This window comes from Misgurnus anguillicaudatus, chromosome 10 (genome assembly GCF_027580225.2).
Source record: "Misgurnus anguillicaudatus chromosome 10, ASM2758022v2, whole genome shotgun sequence".
NCBI classification, from domain to species: domain Eukaryota; kingdom Metazoa; phylum Chordata; class Actinopteri; order Cypriniformes; family Cobitidae; genus Misgurnus; species Misgurnus anguillicaudatus.
In genome coordinates, this window is record NC_073346.2 from 19,318,643 (window position 1) to 19,338,699 (window position 20,057).

The following is a 20,057-nucleotide window of genomic DNA, read 5'->3' on the forward strand; positions in this document are numbered from 1 at the left end:
AAACATCTAGAATCGACAAATCTGCTTACATGGGATACACATCCTGAAACCTTAAGAACAGATAAGAAGAATCACTGATAACAGATGGGATAACAGAAACATTTTCTGCCATACCACTGAGATTATTCAATCTAGGCCTGTATTATGGAAGCATCGTAACTCATAATCCTATTTTATCAGTTTAGTAACCATGGTGATTTCAATATGGAACCCATTTAGAACATTAAACTTATCAGATCTATATTCCCCCAAAACACATTTCTTTCACAGAAGCATATATGTGACCTTGGACTACAAAACCAGTCATATAAGCTTAAATTGAAATTTATACATTATCTGTAATGGAAATAAGCTTTGCATTGATGTATGGTTTGTTAGGATAAGACAATATTTGGCCGAGGTACAAATATTTGAAAATCTGGAATCTGAGGGTGTAAAAAATCTAAATATTGAGAAAATCACCTTTAAAGTTGTCAAAATGAAGTCATTAGCAACTGCAACCACACAAAAAAGAAAGTTTTGATATATTTGCGATAGGAAATTTACAAAATATCTTCATGAAACACGATCTTTACTTAATAACTCAATTATTTTGGGCATAAAAGAAAAATCTTCAATTTTGACCCCCCACAATTTATTGTTGGCTATTGTTACAAATATAGGTGCTACTTCCCTTACGAAAATTAACTATGTTTTTTTGTGGTAAAAGTGTTGTAACCATGTTTTTTTGTGTGTATTGATTACTATCAGCAAAACCATGGTTTTACTACAGTAACCAAGGTTTTTTGGTTTTAACTGTAGTAAAATCATGGTTAATTTTTGTAAGGGTTAAGGTTTTGTAGTCCAGGGTCACATATTTCAACAACTCTTGCAATACTGAATGAACAGGAAATGTGCATTGTCACATCCATGAAGAACATCCACTAGACCAATATTTTCAAGGGTTGGACCAAATCCCTTTATGGAAGTCATGTCACTAGCCAGCCATGTTTGCAGCGCCTCCGGCAGTCATTTCAGTCACGTAAGACTAAAGTCCTATCTACTTGAATGCGGAAGGACAGAATAGTGTGCTATAATCACAATTAAATAACATGTTTCCGCCCAACAATTAAGACATCTGACATCAACTGTACCAAAACACCATTTTTCAATGTCGCTTCAGCTCCTGGCATGCGCACAAGTTGGCAAACGCCCTGTAAAGAGTCCCTCCCCCAGAGAATCATCAGTCTTTATCGATTAATGACTTAATGGAGGGACTTCCGTCGCGAAAGCGGCCATATTGAGTGTTGCACTATTCATAGTAATAATCGCAGAAACAAGAAGACTCTTCAGAAACAAGGCTATCTTGCTGGCTTTCTTCAAACGAATCACTCAACAGCATCAATGTTAAACTTTGGATTTGCCTACTGGTCAAAATAATCTTGTAAAGATTTAAAACTTTTCCTAAGTTTTACCGCAGAAAGTTTGGATTATGGAACAGATGATAAAATTTATTTTCTCACTATCTTCATGCAGTGACGAGGATGGGATGTTTGTTTTTATACACATAAAAAGCCCCGACAGACTCCCTTATTGAGGGGGAATTCACTAAGAACCATTTGCTCTGCCTGTGGTGTCTGATGCCATGTTTATGCCTGGTATTAAGATGCGCTTTGGTCAATCAAATCACAAGTAGACGAGAAAGAAACATGTCTCCTTTGTCCACTTCCGACTGCTTCTTTCCTGATTTCTTTGGGGATGGTTTATGGGTGAGGGTCTATGGGCGACAAGTCAGGAAAAACATTATGCTCGGTACATTATTAGGTCAGTTAGGGTGGCCATGCGTGCCACCCTCGACAAACGCATCCCGGCCAGGACCCCGGAGGCGCCCTCCGGAAGTCGCATTGGTTGACCACCATTAGATTTCAAGGTAAGAATGAAACTACAATGATTGTATGTCTTAAGAGAAATAAATCTTAATTTTATAATGTATTTAACTGAAATGTGAGAACCTCGATGACGTATGCGACTTCCGGAGGGTGCACCCGAAATCCCGGCCATTATGAGCCCGACGAAAATGGCACGTATGGCCACCCTAAGGTCAGTAGGTGGAAAGTAGGCGTCCTTTTGTGGGTGCTCGAACACATTTGACCACATGAGCATCTACACCACAAAAGCAATCCGGTTGAATGCATTTTCAAGTACCTCAAAAGTGCACGAGTGTCTAAAGTGCACAAGCTCAAAACATGTTACACCCGATTTACGCCTTTATTTAGTGTCGTCCACTTGTGATCCGATCGACCAAAATGCATCTTAATACCTGGTGTAAACAGCCCCTTATTCATGAAAGAAGTGATGCAATTTGCATGCTGCTATTTCTTTCAATCTCACAGGCCGGTTTGTGTTAGGAGGAGTGCTAGGTTGTATGAATGTCGTGGCACAATGCCATGGCATACTTTACTGGGACAATCCTGCATTATACAATACTGCAGTCCAAGCATCTGAATCAGCTCCGTTAAATGTAGGAAACACTCATTTTATCATAATTTGAAGACTTAGTCAGAAAACCTACACAATCAGCGTATAAAGTCTTTAAACAAACCTAAATTACATAGAAAGAAGGCATGTTTTGTGCTAAACCATGGAGCGTCTGGTTAAGCCTTTTGCACCGCAAAAATGGTGTAACTGTTTAGTGAATTCACCCCTCTGAGTAAAATTAGCCAGTGGTGCTATATCTCTGTATTTGATGTGTTACACTTTACAGTCACAGGGTGAATAAATATTAGTAAACTGAGTGAACTGACAGTGTAAATATCTTTTGATGCACGCTAATCGTATTAAAAGTGAGACTTAAAAGACGTAAGAATCCCACCCTCATAGGAAGTCACTTAGCTCTTCTTTGTTGGTAAGTCAAGTGTCTCGATTGTCTGTGGTGGTTAATACACTCAGAGGAGGCAGGAAAGAGGCTACGGTTTAAATCTCAGTTGGTGCAGCTCCATCAGTGCTGGAAGGAGGTGCACTGTCACTAGGAGAAGCCAAGTCTAGTTTTCCCTCTGGAGAAAGACCTCCGCTGGATATGACCTCGGGAGTTTTGAGCAAGCTTTTCCCAGTATCAGGAGATTTAGGAGGGGTAGATGCTGGTGCCTCCGTGGTCTTCACATCCAGCTTAGGAGAAATGTCATCCTTGGATTCGGGAGTACCGTTTGTGGTTGGCTTCGGGTCGAGAATCGGTGAGACGGGTGGTTTAGATTGCAAAGCAGGTGAAGAGGCTTTAGGCTCAGGGGTTGGATCCAGATCAGGAGTGATGGTCGATGTTTTTGGGGCTTCAGGAGTCGGGCTAACAGCAGGTTTCTGTTCAGGGGTGCTGACTTTAATTGGTGTGGGCTCAAGAGCAGGCGATACTGCTGGTTTGGCATCTGGAGTAGTGGGTGGTTTGGCATCGGGTGTTGGTGTTAATGTTTTGGGGGCTTCAGGAGTTGGGCTCGGAATTGGTTTGGTGGCCTCGGGTTTTGGTTCGGGTGTCACAGCTGGCTTTGGTTCGGGTGTCACAGCTGGCTTTGGTTCAGGTGATGGAGTTAAGGTTGCTTTTGTTTCGGGTGTCGATGAGAGGGTCAGTTTTGGCTCGGGTGACGCAGCAGGTTTGGATTCAGGTGTTACTTTGGGTTCAGGAGAAGGTGGAGGAGGAGCCGTCGACTTGGCCACGGGTGCTGGTTTCAGATCAGAAGTTGGTGCTGGTTTTGGAGGTGAGGGGGCAGACTTTGGCTCTGGAGCTGTTTTAAGTGATGGGGCGGCAGAGGAACTTAACACATCAGAATCTATGGGTGCTGTTTGAACATCTGTATCACTGTCAAGTGGAATCCCAGAGGTATTAAAGCCTACACCAGAGTCACTGGTCTCAAGATTCCTTTCCTGGAGACTTGGCTCCTTAGTTGACACCTCCAAACCCTGAGCAAAATACACAGCACTCTTATAGCATACTGAGGAAAACATATTAAATAAATAGTATACTTCAGCATTTTATAGCAAATACTTCTGTATGGAGCCAGAATAATCTTAAAAAAATACATACACTCACCTAAAGGATTATTAGGAACACAATACTAATACTGTGTTTGACCCCCCTTTCGCCTTCAGAACTGCCTTAATTATATGTGGCATTGATTCAACAAGGTGCTAAAAGCATTCTTTAGAAATGTTGGCCCATATTGATAGGATAGCATCTTGCAGTTGATGGAGATTTGTGGGATGCACATCCAGGGCACAAAGCTCCAGTTCCACCACATCCCAAAGATGCTCTATTGGGTTGAGATCTGGTGACTGTGGGGGCCATTTTAGTACACTGAACTCATTGTCATGTTCAAGAAACCAATTTGAAATGATTCAAGCTTTGTGACATGGTGCATTATCCTGCTGGAAGTAGCCATCAGAGGATGGGTACATGGTGTTCATAAAGGGATGGACATGGTCAGAAACAATGCTCAGGTAGGCCGTGGCATTTAAACGATGCCCAATTGACATCCCCCACACCATTGCATTAATGAGAAATTGAACAGGTATTCCTAATAATCCTTTAGGTGAGTGCATACAGAACATAATTCAAGAATGCACAACACAAATTCACATTTTTAAAATCAGACTCGTAAATTCAAAATGCAGTTAATAAACACAAGTGAAAGCACAAATATTTCCCAAAATGCTCATACAAATACATCTCTCATCTAAATAAATTCAAAATGTTAAAAAATATTTAAAAATCATGTTCTTGAATTAATTATCATCATCACACATTTATGAACAGTGGTGGTTCACACCACCTTTAAAATATATAAAAGATTTTTTATGTCATTTATCACCAATAAAGCCAATAAAACAAGTTCAACTCAAAAGAATGTTTCATCTTTATTTATTTGACAACAAAAATTGTATAGTCAAAATTACAATTATAACAATTTAGCATATTTGCACATAGGCACTTTCTGCATCTGTAAACTAAATACATATATGAAAGTAAAACAACTCACAAATAACACACTCTCAAAAAGGTTGTTTAGCCGCACATTGTGTTATAACACATTATGGGATGTTTTCCTGGACAGGGATTAGTCCTAGACTAAAATAAATGTAAGGGCTGTCCAAAGTGAAAACAACTTGCACTGAATTATCTTAAAATACATCAGTGCCCTTTGTTTTGCCTCAAAATACACAAAAGTAATGTTTTTAGTAAGGCATGTTTGTTAAAACTAGTTAATATTTCCTAATTAAACTAAGGCCTAGTCCTGGTTTAAGTTAATCCCTGTCCGGGACACCACCCCTATGTGTTGTGTTTAATAAATAAAAAGGACAACATATTTTGTTACTTTTAACATAACTTGTGTTGTACGTTTTATTTGTTTAACATAAAATGGCACGTATTGTGTTGAATAGCATAATACAAACACTGTGTTTATAATATACACATCCTTTTTGTGAGCGTGATTAAAGAGGGGTTCATTCAATTATATAACACAAATTATTAATATATATTATAGAATAAGTTTGTCCTTTAGTATTACAGACCATTTACTTTAATTATAAGGCAAAAATCACATTCAATGAATATACTGTAAGGTACATTTTATCTCATTATATTAGCATGAATAACAAATTCATATTTGCCTGGTATACCTGTTCTCTGGCAGCTGCTGACTCTTTTGCATATTCATGACTGCTTTATGTAGATTTAACATATGCGACACTGTACTATAGGAATATAGAACAGTTTAATATTTTTTCTCACTTAGTAAACATGATATTGTGATGTATTATCTATTAAGAAATATTTCTGTTGACTGTATGACGAAGACTCTGTATTCGGTTTGGTGTAATACGATTTCAGATTTAGGGTGCCCAAGGGGGCAAGGGAATATTGCTGCAGACCGAATACCTGCAGGTGGGAGGAGCTTATGCCAAACCCTGCAAGTGGGAGGAAGCTTACGCCGCAAATAGGGTGGATTTCACAAATGCGAGGGGCTTGTCTAGTGGGCTTTAACAAAATACTTGTTCCGAGTCTGTTTACATGACGATAGCGTAGTTTATGTCAAGCACTCAAACTTTAAAACTTCACCGTGGTTTAGGGTATAATATATGTTTCTGTAAGATGGAACAGCCCTGAAATCGTACTACCGTCAGACTCGAAATACCAAATATTTAGATGTAGCTGCAAGGATCGAAAAAAAAAACCTACTCATGTTGTTAAAAACCTGCATACATTTCTTTGTTTTGATGACCACAAAGGGTGACACTTTGAGGAATGTAAACAAATCGATCAGAGGCCCCATTGACTTCCATAGAATAAAAGAATACTATGGAAGTGAATGAGGCTCTTTGATCGATTTGGTTTCAAGTATTCCTCAAATATCTTCCCCTATGGACATCAGAACAAAGAAATCTATGCCGGTTTGTAACAACATGGGAGTGAGTAAATGATGACAGGATTTACATTTTTGGGTGAACTATCCCTTTAAATAAACCAATCAAAATCAACTGTGGAACTCAAAGCAATACGACATCACACATGACTTTAAATAAACCAATCAAAATCCTTTGGGACTTGTATAGCCCACTAGCTGCTAAAGTCCCACCCACTTGAGGCTGACACACCTGTTTGCAGCTGGCTCCGACCTCCGCTTATACCCATACAGGGTGGGGGGCAAAGCTTGTTGACACGGGGGCACTATTAGTACTTATATTAGTGAAGTGAGGTGTTTTGCAGTGTTATAAACGGCACATTCTAGAACGCTTAATGTGATAAAGGCTTTTCATGCATAAATACAGTAGGTTTAAAATACGATCACTACACATCTTATGAATCCTATTATGTACAAACCAGCAGATAAGCACAGAATATAAACAGCACTGCCTGAGCTTTACAGCATTCTCGCTCAGTGGAGGCGTTTGTAAGTTAAAGTTACGGATAAAAAAAGTTTAAAAGTTACATCCATGACTTTCTGTTTAATGCAGAATGTATATGGCTGTAATTGTTTCTGACATTAGTCAGACCGGTCACTTTTTCACAATCTGCATAGTTCTTATAGTTCATCACGTTTATTATTCGTGCTGAAGCTGTAAGCATTCATATTGCTAATATTTGACCTAGTTACCATAACCAGATGCCAGCACAAAATAGTTTTGTAATTAGATATGATGATGATTTTAAGCTGCACAACAAAAATGTTTGTGGCTCCATGTGTTCTCGCTTTTGAGGAGGTAAAAGGAAATATGATGCATTAAGTTTTAAGTTCCAGCTGCTTTGGATTCAGGAAAATAATACAACATAACCACACGCAACACTTATATGTATATGTATAAGATGTAATAATACTGGTCCAGAATCACCTCCTGTTTCAGCTTTAAAATTAACGTCTAGAATTAAGTGTGTTTAACATTTTGATTCAGTTCAATTTTTGTGCACTGAAACTAAAACAGGATGTGATTCTGCAAGGGTCTATAAGCAGGTATTCAGCTGTTTAAGATAAAAATTACAATAACTTAAAAGTGGTATTTAAATGTGTATGTCTTTGTTTGTTTTCAATAGGATGGCTTATGAGTGGCGTGAAGATCACGCTGGTGGTTCTTGTCATTCCTGTATGTGGTGTAGTGATGAAGAAGCTGCCCAGTAGGTCTACTGGACTGATGGAATGCTTGGCCTGTTGGGGTGCTGAGCCTGTAAGATAGGGAATAGAATATGTTGTCTGAAATTAATCAGAAACGGGTCGCCTGTCAAGTGTTAAATCTATCACATTCAAGGCAACACATTCTCTGTAATTTCTTGAATCACAAAGACAATTAATATGACATGAACAGCATGAATACAATCATTGGAATGAAAACATGAGACAATGGGCCAGATGTGAAAGTGAAACAGACCCTACAAATACTGAAAGTTTTAGTACTACATACTTATTTTTACTTTTCCGTAACATTACTTTGTTTTGCTACTATTGTTCAGATAAAATGAAAAGAATGCAAATGCTATTTTAACACGTTTATGCTTTTCTAATCACCTCTCTCTTTCTATAGGAGGTTGAATGAGTTTCTTTGAAGACGTCTTATTTAAGCGATAGTTCGGCCAAAAATGATATTAAACCCATGATTTACTCACCCCCAAGCTGTCCGAGTTGCATATTTTTCAGACAAACACATTTTCAGTTATTTTAGAAAATGTCTGATATCTTCCAGCTGCTTAACAGTTAGGTTACGGGGTTCAGCTCCTTCAAGTCCAAAAAATTTGCATATATCCTTTCCTAAAGAAATCCAAACGGCTCCAGGATGATAAACAAAGGGTAATCTGTGTGGTGTTGTAGAAATATCCATATTTAAAACTTTATAAACGAAAATAACTAACTTACGATAATGCCACCATCTTAAACTCCGCTGTATTTAGTAGAGAGTATACGTGTAGTGTACAAACTTGTCTTAGTGACGTATGACAAATGCGGAGGCCGGAGGTACGGCGCAGCAGCAGAGAAACCTTCATAAACTGCGTACGCTCTCATCTTGAATGCGGACGCGACTAAGATGGCGGCGTTACTGGAAGCAAGTTATTTTCATTTATAAAGTTTTAAATGTGGATATTTCTACAACAAAACGGTGCGAATTACCCTCAAAAGGCCTTTGTTTATCATCCTGGTGCCGTTTTATTCCTGAAGGATGGATGCACATTTTTTGGAATGTGTTTGTCTGAAAAATGATGGACACATGCATCCCGAACGGCCTCGGGGTGAGCAAATCATGGGACCAATATAATTTTTGGCCGAACTATCCCTTTAAAGGATTACTCCAGTTTCTTAAAAAAATCCTGATAATTTACTCCCATGTCATCAAAAATGTTTATGTCTTTGTTAGTTCAGTCGAGAAGAAATTAAGTTTTTTGAGGAAAACATTCCAGGATCTTTCTTATTTTAATGGATTTAAATGGACCCCAACAGTTTACAGTTTAAAATTGCAGTTTTAATGCTGCTTCAAAGGGCTCTAAACATTTTCAAATGAGGCATAAGGGTCTTATCTAGTAAAACAATTGTTATTTTTGGCAAGAAAAAAAAATCACTTTTTAACTTCTTGTCTTGCACCAGCGCGACCTCACCTCACGTAATTGCGTTAGCACCTCGAAAGGTCACATGTTACATATGTGAAACGCACATGTGCAGACAATTTAAAACAATAAACTGACACAAGTTATGTTGAATCTGCGTTGAAACTGTAAACTGTCGGGGTCCAATAAAGTCTATTAAAGGGACACTCCACTTTTTTTTTGAAAATAAGCTCATTTTTCAGTTCCCCTACAGTTAAATTGCGTAGCAGGCGCAATGATATTACGCATTGCCAGAAAATAGTCCCCTGCAATTGATAGTTAGCAAGGGGACAATTTTGGGTGCTGCATAATATCATTGCGCCTGCTGCAGCCATGTTACAGTAGCAAAGTCCTTGATTATTACGCCAGAATGAGAGTATAGTTCCTAGCCATATCAGCCTAGAAAATCACAACTTTTAATTTTCCGTCGGTCTTAGTACACGATGTAACTACAGAAGAGTCAAGTTTTAAATAGGAAAAATATCAAAACTCTTTGGTTATTTTTTTAGTGGGATGCTAATGGTCTAGTCAGGTTCAATGGATTGTGCTAAGCTATGTTAAAAGTGGAACCGCCAGGAGATCCGCTGAATGGATTCCAAAACTATAAAAACTAAGTGTTTAACTCTAGGGGAGCTGGAAAATAAGCATATTTTTCTTAAAAAACGTACATTTCTTCACGACTGAACAAAGAAAGAAATCAATATTTTGGATGACATGGGGGTAAATTATCTAGATTCCTTTTAAAGAAAATTAAGTAATCCTTTAAAGGACAGTTTTGTAAAATAACGTTGTTGTTTTTTAATGCAATTGGTTGTCTAGTTTATTTTGCAATACCTACCAAATTTTGGGGTTGATTGCATTCATTAATATTTAATGTTGCAAACGATTATGTAAATAACATGTTGGAGAACATGTAATTAGGATGTGAATAATAAGCATTAGGAACATGAATTCATATTTACTGTGAATGTATTTTACTCCATGTATTCTTCTCTCTAATATTAAACACAATGATTGATAAATACAGTATGATAAGATACTGGACACTCACGAGACAAAATGGTACTATAAATGTAGTCAATGAAGTAATCGATGCAAATATCATGAGATTTAGCAAACATAAATTAATATAAACACAAAGCATAAAATGGCACCCAGGGTGTGTTCTATGAAAATAAACTGCAATATTCTGTGCTTATCTGCTTGTCTGTACATAACATGATTTATAAGATGTGTAGTGAATCCTCTTTTAATACCACTGTACTTATATGCATGTAAATCCTTACCCCACTACACTAATAAAAACAACCCTTACGAATATATAATTATATAAAATTATAAATCAGAATCAGATACAAAAAGTAAACTTTACTTACTGGTTGAGTGTGATCTTGCTGAGAATGTCCCGCTCTGTGTTTAAACTAATGCAGACACTGCACAGTAGAGCGCAGCGTTGTGCTTCTTGATTCAGTTCGGTATGGAGCGTTATGATTGGTGGATTAAAAGCTCAATGCGATTGGCTAAACAGAACGTCATTCAAAAAAGGTATTTATGAATCGCAACCTGGCAAGAAGCTCTCAAAAATACCACACACAAATTCAAAGCAATCCACACACGTGTGGCGATTTGAAAACGCAGATTCAACGATCCATAAATAAATGTAACATTCATAAATGTGTGATGATAATTCATTCAAAAACATGATATATACAGATTTGTGAAAACATTTTGAATTTATGTGAGCATTTGGGGAAATATTTGTGCATTCGCTTGTGTGTTTATGAACTGCATTTTGAATTTACAAATCTGATTTTGTAAATGTGAATTGTGCTGTGCGTTTATGAATTATGCTTTGTATATGTATTCTTTTTGAGATCATTCTGGCTCCATACCTCTTGAAGTTAAGGTGCAAATGTGCTAAATCTAGTGACTAGTGTATTTTTCAGATACTAAGAACTCACCTTAATGCTGACCTCTGTGCTCTGTGATTTCTCAGTGATGTCCTCTTTCTGTGACAGGGCTGGAGCTTCCTCATTCTGATTGGTACAGGCATCTTTCACAACCTGCAGAAATATTTTTATATTATAAAACCCAAATAGACCTCCAAAATGTACTAAATGTATTTTGAAGCCACTTAAATGTCCACGTTTTTCTATTTGTATAACAGGAGGTAGATACCTGTCTAAAGGCATCTCCCTCCACTTTCTCTGTGTTCTCCTCAGGGGCTTTGGCCTTCGCTGCACGTTTGCGTATCTTAATCAAACATGAGATCAAACACACCAACAGCAGCAACACCACTAATGCCACCAGAGCAATGATGGCAATGTAGAGATTAGGAAGCCTGTATTCTGAAAGAAAAAGACAAACACAAATAAGTTTGGTACATGAAAATCTAATAAACTGTCAATTTTATTTCTCCTTATCATCTTACCCTCCACCTCAAGGTAGACTTCAGACACGTGGAATCCGTGAAGGTCAGTCTCACTAAAAACTCCGGCGTCGCTGGCCTTCAATCCCGTCAGCACGCAGACAGACTCCTCCAAAGAGAGACGATCCTCGAAATTCAGATTAGGAGGCATTTTGAGCTCTCCCCTCTCCAGAATCACATACTTACTAGTCTTATCAGAGTTAGGGGTGTAGAGCAGGCGAGCTAAGGAGCTATTCATGTGAAGATTTATTTTCAGAGTGCCACCGTATGTAAGGGTGACAAATACCTGATGTGCTGGAAAAGAGTGAAAAAAGGAAGAGAAAGAAAGAAAGAGCTGGTATTATAGACCCCTTCAAGGTTTGTAAACATTGAATGACTATCGGGTGCGCGCGCAGCACGGGGTCGAACTGTTCATACCATTTAGGCTTAATAATTTAATCTAACAGGTCTGAAAAATGATGACTTACCTCATATGAAGTGAGCACTACAAACACAAGCCTCTTGATCTTTGCATTGTCCCAGTCTGCACGTTAATTGCTTGCAGACGCAGATGTTGTATTTTTTTTTTTGTTTTTGAGATTCTGCATGAATCGCGAAAACTTAACGGAAGACCTGGTGCGATTTTCACAGCCCACTACGTAAGTAGGCATTTTTGACGATACCGAATAATACGCAACTCAATCTGCTGTAATGGCTTTTCTGACCCCGACATGCGCAGTGGGAACAGCCTGTGACGTAAACCGTGAAGGGGTCTATAACCAAGATGGCCAATGACCTCAACAGTTTTTTTGCTGAGGTGATGTCATTGAGTGAAAAAAGCATTGAGGAGCAATCATAAATGTTTTAGAGAATAAATGCTGCAAGCATGACTCAAGAATCTGTGCCATCTGTCTCTCTCTCTATTTCTTTGTACTCTCTCTACTATCATCACTTTTTGTGTTATGAAATACCCAGAAGATTTCTTCTTTCCCTCTGTATGCTCTGTACGGCATTGAACAGTCACATTATCTATAATGGCCACTACACAGTAAAGCTGACAGTTGTCCCCGGCAACCAATGACCAACAGTGGTTTCTTGTCTTGCGCATCACACTGCGGTCTCTTTATTCCCACAAAATAATGTAATTTAAACCTATATTAATCTTATATTATCAATAAGTAAATACTACTCATTTGGTAACCGCACCGATGTCCACTTCACCCTGTCAGCAGACAGTTTTATTATTATTATCTGTAGCTATGACATATTTCACTCATTTTTCATTTATTTAGCTGTACCATTAAGGTCAGTCTTAGGATATTAAGGAGTACAGTAGTTCATCCAAATATGAAAATAAATAATGTATGACTTCCTTATCCCAGTGATAGAGCATTGCATTAGCAGTGCAAAAAGTCATGGGTTCAAATTAAGAGAATGCACATACTAATAAAATACTAATAAAAATGTTTACCCTGTATGACTCTTTGGATAAAAGTGTCTGCCAAATGCATAAAAGTAAACAATTTTATATAAAAATGCTGTTACGTTCTTATGGTCAACATGGCGAAGCTCCAAAAAGCACATACTGTACATCTATCATTAAAAGATTTACTCCATTTTCATTAGAAAATGTCCTGATAATTTTCTCATCCTTATGTCTTTCTTTCTTCAGTTGAAAAGAAAGTAAGTTTAAAAAAATAATAATTCCAGGATTTTTCTCCATTTAGTGGACTTCAATTGAACCCAACGGTTTGAAGGTCCAAATTGCAGTTTCAAAGCAACTTCAAGTGGCTCTAATGCTACGTACACACCAAACGTGGGGCTTCACGTTCCTCGCTCTAGATTACTCGCGGGATTTAACTTCGTGTCATGTGAATTTTTCGCTTAAGTTTAATATTTTCAACTTGGGCGAAGACGTGTTTGAGGCGAATAGCTCTTGTTTTCGCGGCAAACGAAAAATAAATCCAAACGGCTCCAGGATGATAAACAAAGTCCTTCTGAGCGTAATCCGCGCGGTTTTGTTGTAGAAATATCCATATTAAAAACTTTATTAACGAAAACAACCACCCTCCGGTAGCGCTGCCATCCTAGACTCCTCTGCATTCAGGAGAGAATTAGCGTAGTGTACGCTACGCACTTTTCTTAGTGACGTATGACAAATTCGGAGGGCGGGGGCACAGAGCAGCAGCAGAGTAACCTCCGTAAGCTGCGCAAAGCTATGATCTTGAATGCGGACGCGACTAAGATGGCCGCGCTACCGGAAGGTAGTTATTTTCGTTAATAAAGTTTTAAATATGGATATTTCTACAACAACACTGCGCGGATTACCCTGATGAGACCACCAGTGACTAGAAGTGGTAGAGCAACATGAGCTCATTTATTCTAATGGAAACACGAGCAACACGAGCAACAGTGAACGTTGGCAAAAGAAAATGGGCATGTCCAGCAATGTGACAAGGTAGAGAAAAGTTTAACTTTATGCAAATCATGAGCGACTTTCGAGAGTGACTACCAATGAGAGCGAAGCAGAGGATATCACGTCATCCGTCTCGTCAGTTGCTGCAGTGGACGATTACAGTTTATGACAAATTGTATAATTTCAGTAAGTAAATTCTAAAAGAATGTTCATATTTGGGGGAACTATTCTTTTATTACACATCACATCAGTCCCCATAAAACATACTCTGTAATACAGTTTGTTCATCCATGTGTGATGAAACTCACTCTTACCTTTCACTTTTAGGCAGATCTTCTTCTTCTCTTTCCCACTGGCACTGAAGGTGTAACTACCTTCATCAGCGCCTGTGACAGCCTGAAGGGTGAACTTTTGAGATGTCACAAAAATTCGGCCGTAGTAATTCTCTGTTGATGTCCCATTAGCATTCAGAAGTTCCACAGGCCGCACCGAGGTTTGATTGGCTTCCACTGTACTGTTACGAAACCCCACTTGAAGCGGCTCTGAGATATCGCTCAGCACTACGTAAAAATCTGAACCATACTTGACCAGGACCTCATTATAACAATCTGGAAAGAGAGATAAATAAAATTTTTACATTTATTGATAACACTGTAAGTGGTTTTTGCAAAAGTCACACACTATGATGCTAGGGTGTTGTAGGGGTTTGCCAGGCATTGCTATGAAGTGACTAAGGTGTTTTGTGTTGCTATCTAGTTGCTAGGGTGTTATGGGTGGTTGCTAGGGATCTGCTAGGTGATTGCTTATTGACCCAAGTCCCTCCATCAATCTACCAGTAATTTAGTTTTAAGCAGTTTTTTCTACTCTTTTTGTCTCGGAGCAAAATCCAATTGCTAATAAATGTAGTAGTATACCACTTCTCAGTAAGATTTGTGGTATTGCTTAAGTCTGTAGCACAAACAAAGGTGAGCAATAACAATAGTGATGCTTGTCATTGTAAGCACCAATAATAATGGTAGAAAGAGAGAGTCGGGTGAAAGAGAAAGGGATCTGAAAAAATAAACGGAAGGCACCCGGTGTGGCTTGACAGAGCTACAATTACTGCAGCGGGTCATTAATCCACCCTCACTGTTCACAAAATGACTTCCCATAATAATGGACTTCACTCAGAGCTATTCCTGTATGTTTTACTTATCCGATTTAGTGTATGTGCTGCTGTAGGAAGTCTGCAATACGCATAGCTCCTGTACAGTAATATAAGACACATTCAAGGCATATTATTGGTTTTTATGTATATAAATGATGAACTGAGGGTCATGCAGAATTAATGGGGAGGAGAAAGGAGGGAAAGCCTAGTTTAAATCTTATTAGCATCGCTCATGAATATTAATTAGATGATGTAACCTTCGCTCATTAGTTCTTGTAAAAGACAGTGGTTCTAAGTAATGGACACTAACCATAAAAGATTAACGCTATTTGGTTTGCGTTCACTGTCAATGTGACTGGATTATTAAGGTGCTAAAATATGTTTTTAAAAGTAACAATGGTAACTAATGTTTGCAATTTGTGTTGCTATTCCATACCTTTAACATAAAGTGTCAAGCGTGTAACATTCTCAGTGTTTTGAAAAGATGTGATGGTGTAGACTCCTTCATCAGTTTCTCCAACATTCTCCAAGATTAGGTGGCTCCAAGCATCGTTGAGTTTGGCACGAGGATCTACCGCCTTCCCAGCAGCCATCAGCGCCTTTTCGGTTCCTCTACCAATCGAAGACTTGAATGTCACATCAGCTCTATCCGCTGGAATGGCGATGTGCAAGTCTTCCCCTAAAAACAGAGTCTGGGTCTCTTCTTGAGCTAAAAGAAAGATAGAAAAATTTTAGTTTTAAAGTAAGCAAAACTGGTTCTTTCCTTTATTAAATGATAAAATAACTTATCATAACATGTTATATGCGTTACCTTTCAGAGATGCAGAGAAAGCTAAAAGGCCAGAAGCACCAATGTTTAGATTAACAAACTAATGTTAACAAATAGTAAAGTCATATAAAATTTGCTATTTAAACATGCAAATTACTAATATAATCATTTTAAATAAGTGTTTCCAAAATTATTGTTCATGTGGGAATACATTTTTTATCACAAAGACAAAAGTCCTTTGTCATTTTCTAAACATAACCAGAATAAGAAAAGTGTATTCATGTTCAGCACTTTAATCACTATGTATGAAGACTTATGGAGAATTTAGATGGCTAACAAGCTTGGTAACATATCATGCCCTGATCCAAATGACTGCAGATGACAATTAGGAAACTGAAAGCCTATTTGGTTCCCTTTGTGAAGACAGATATTCATTATAAAATTAAAAGATGTACTGTACAAACCTATTGTGGTAATATTGACAGACATATACAGTAAACCACCGAAAGGAGTCTCTTACCTGAGCAATAACAGCACAACAGCACGCTTAAGACGAGCAGCATCAGATTCTGCATATTGGCTCTGAAAACATATACACATGAACCAATGCTAAACAATATCCTTCCATCCTTACAAATTAACTTTAGAAATAATTAAATAAGACATTTACCCCCAGTTTCACAGACAAGGCTTAAAGGGACATTCCACTTTTTTTGAAAATATGCTCATTTTCCAGCTCCCCTAGAGTTAAACATTAGATTTTTACCGTTTTGGAATCCATTCAGCTGATCTCCGGGTCTGGCGCAAGCACTTTTAGCATAGCTTAGCTAAGACCGATGGAAAATTACAATTTGCAAAACTCTTAAAATATCGAAACTCTTTTGGTTATTTTTAACGCGATGCTAATGGTCTAATCAGTTTCAATGGATTGTGCTAAGCTATGCTAAAAGTGTTTACGCCAGACCTGGGGATCAGCTGAATGGATTCCAAAACGGTAAGAATCAAATGTTTAAAGGTGCAGTGTGTAATTTTTAGAAGGATCTCTTGACAGAAATGCAAAGTAATATACAAAACTAAATGATTAGGGGTGTATAAAAACCTTTCATAATGAACCGTTATGTGTTTATTGCTTTAGAATGAGACATTTTATCTACATTCACAGAGGGTCCCCTTACATGGAAGCTGCCATTTTGTGCAGCCATGTTTCTACAGAAGCCCTTAACTGGCAAACTTTTTACTAAGTTGTCTTCAACGATGTCATGTTTGTCTGGTGGCGGCTACCGTAGCTTCTCTATGTGTTTCAAAAGCAAGAGGTGAGCAGTGGACTGAGCAGTTGGTTGCAATACGCAACCTCACCAATAGATGCCGCTAAAATTTACACAGTGCACCTTTAACTCTAGGGGAGCTGGAAAATGAGCATATTTTCAAAAAAAGTGGAATGTCCCTTTAAGGCTAGTCCTGGACTATGTTTGAGCTGGCCCAACTGAAAAAAACTCACATATCTTAAAATAAGCCAGTGCCATTGACTGGCCTAGTCCTGGCTTTAGCTAAGCTTTGTCTGTGAAGCCAGTGGATTTGAATTGACTGCACTCATGTAACTGTTACAGTACATTGCTGAGTTGCTCTCATATTCACATTCAGCTGGAGAATAAGAAAATGACAAAAAAGGACACACAAATCGATTGAGTACTACGTTCAACAGCAAATAGAGAGCAGCTCTGCAACAATTCAATTGTGTTAATGTAAGAAAGCCCTGTTTTTCAGTGTTGATGCAATATGTCAGCTTAAAACCTGCGGCATTATTTAGATCAACAGATTACGGACCTAAAAGGGTTCGGCAGACAAACGAGCCTCTTTAAAGAGCTATTTGGATGTATCTGTAATTGTGGTCTTACTGGCTCGAGCTGTGTATTGCTTTTCTATGATCTCAGAGGGGTTTTGTAATGAATAAAAAACAATGTGGGTTTTACTAGTCATTGTGAGTGGGAATCTCAGCATTACGTTGTTTGGCTTCATGTAAAGAGAAATGCTGAGCTGCTGGTACGGTAGATACAGCGCAGGCTCTGGGGTAGTATGTGTCTGCCAAATGCAAACATGCATGTGTATTAAATGAGAACCAGATAGCATCAGTCTGGATTTTTCAGAACGGACAATCCAAATATGGTCAAATGAAAATATTTGTTTAATTGCTACAGGTGACAAAATATTGTTATGATACAGTTTGTATGTACTATTTTGTAATGTGAAAATATCAAAATAAGCACATTTAGTGTGCTAAAAGCCGAGACTTGATACATAATGATATAATGAGATATAAGCATTTCTAACGAGATAACAATAAAAACCCAGCTAGACATTAAAAAAAAGGCAAGCATTCAGAAGAGCAGACATCCCACATTACTTGTGGTTTCATAAAAGACTTCTGCCCTGACTCTCAACAATAACCCATGAACAATTTACTACCATTCAGTTGCAAAAACTTGAAAATGCATCATTATAAATGTGTTTGCTTTAATTAAGCTTTACATGGAAAAAGTGCCATCTGGTCCACATGCTCTCTCTCTCTCTCTTTCAGCATTTCCCATAATAAATGAGCATAAGACACGGCATCCATAAAACACGCAGCAGCAAGAAAGATGAGAGAGGAATACAGACCACAACAGTCACAAGACAATGCTTTCCTCTTGAGTGCAAAAGATAAACAGGACGTTGAGAAAATGTGCTTTTAATTATCTGATAATATATTAACTGCTAGTATCAGAAGATAATGTCAAAAGTCCAAACTTGTACAATAATATAAACAGAAAATCAGTATCTCAATGTGCAGATCCATATGTGATCATTACATTTATGTTAAAAGCAGGTCATGTCCAAATACAAAGGTATCAGGAATCTGCATATGATTTCCACACCAGTTATTTTCAGTAGACTACATCAAACTTCATTGCCTGTAAAGCCTACATCCCCTCTCAAATGATAATCTATTGTAATGACTTTAACCAGACGACCAGGAAAAAAAATAATATTAGAGAAATCCCGGTCGATCGACATGAAAGGAGATTAGATTATGGCACTACATTTAAATTACGTTTAGTAGACGCTTCTAAAGCTACTAACAGTGCATTCAAGATAAATCTCATCAGTATGTGTGTTCTGTGTTTAAATCCAAAACCTTTCGTACCGTTAACGCAATGTTTTAACAATTGCGCTATATGTGACTAACTAAACATATTTTTTGGGTACCACAAGCTCAACGCCCAGTTCACACAGTCGGATGGGTTTTGAGGGAGAGTCCATATGTGATAAGAGGGGCGGCGGCATCCTTGACTTGACTACCCCAGAGCGGTCTCCGTTTCTGACTGAACCTTTCTGTTACGACCTTTTTCCCTCCCAATCATTAAAATATTTGCCAGGCAAACAGATTTTCACGGTGAGGCAGATCGCCTACACTAGTTCGGGTTATTACCGTGCGCGCGCGTCGAAATGAAACAGGCCAATTGAGCCGCAGTAAATCGTCTTATTTAAATGAATAACATTAAAAACAACTCGTAAATTTTTTAGTATTTACAAAAAAAACGACCATTTATTTGGCGCTGAGCGATGCACAAATTTGTCGGCTCACCACATTAACGTAAATGTGACAAATTTCTGGCACGCTACTGTAGATGCTGTGAACCGGAGGGCGCGCGCTGACGAGGCATTTAATGTGATGCTATGCAGGCGCAAATTTCTCCATCAGCGCAGAAAAATACAACCTGCTCTTCCAAACCCTTAAAATTGACACCGCATTTCATTTTCATCTCAACGGCAATAGCCAACTTTAACCAGCCGGAAAAGTACCAGACGAGGCAGAAACTGCAGAATTTAACCCTTCAATGACCGAGCCCGTTTATACCGCAAAATTGACATCCTTACCGTATACTTCCAAAATCCTCTTAAATGATGAACTGTAAGCACGATTAATAAGTGCAAATTGCCTCTTCGACAGCTTATTTTCTCCTTACGACCTTCTTTTCTCTTCGATTCTGGAGAAAATCACTTCAAGACTGAGATCTACTTCAGGAATCCGTCCGGTACCTCATATGGTCTCGAGTGCAGTGTGTAAAACCTGGCGCTACAGCCGCTTATGGGCGTGTCACGAGGATTCAACACTGCCAACCTTTGCTCAAGCCACCTTAAGCTGTTATAATATATTCTTCACATCGATCTATTACAGAGACCAACGCCCTT

General features: G+C 38.3%; 1 protein-coding gene across 2 annotated transcripts; it reads right to left on the reverse strand.

The window, feature by feature from the left end:
- Positions 1–317: 317 nt before the first annotated feature.
- LOC129448776 (uncharacterized) lies at positions 318–20,008 on the reverse strand. Of its 2 annotated transcripts, XM_055211379.2 has the most exons (9): positions 19,743–20,006; positions 16,348–16,409; positions 15,870–15,890; positions 15,495–15,767; positions 14,226–14,519; positions 11,520–11,810; positions 11,267–11,436; positions 11,050–11,151; positions 318–3,924 (listed from the first exon to the last, which is right to left on the reverse strand). In XM_055211379.2, exons 2-9 carry the CDS (start codon positions 16,400–16,402, stop codon positions 2,953–2,955), a joined length of 2,178 nt encoding a protein of 725 aa, XP_055067354.2. In that variant the 5' UTR covers positions 16,403–16,409; positions 19,743–20,006; the 3' UTR covers positions 318–2,952. The 2 variants fall into 2 exon arrangements, with proteins under 2 accessions (XP_055067354.2, XP_055067356.2); XM_055211381.2 differs by lacking the exon at positions 15,870–15,890 and having other exon boundaries at positions 19,743–20,008.
- Between the last annotated feature and the right edge of the window lie 49 nt (positions 20,009–20,057).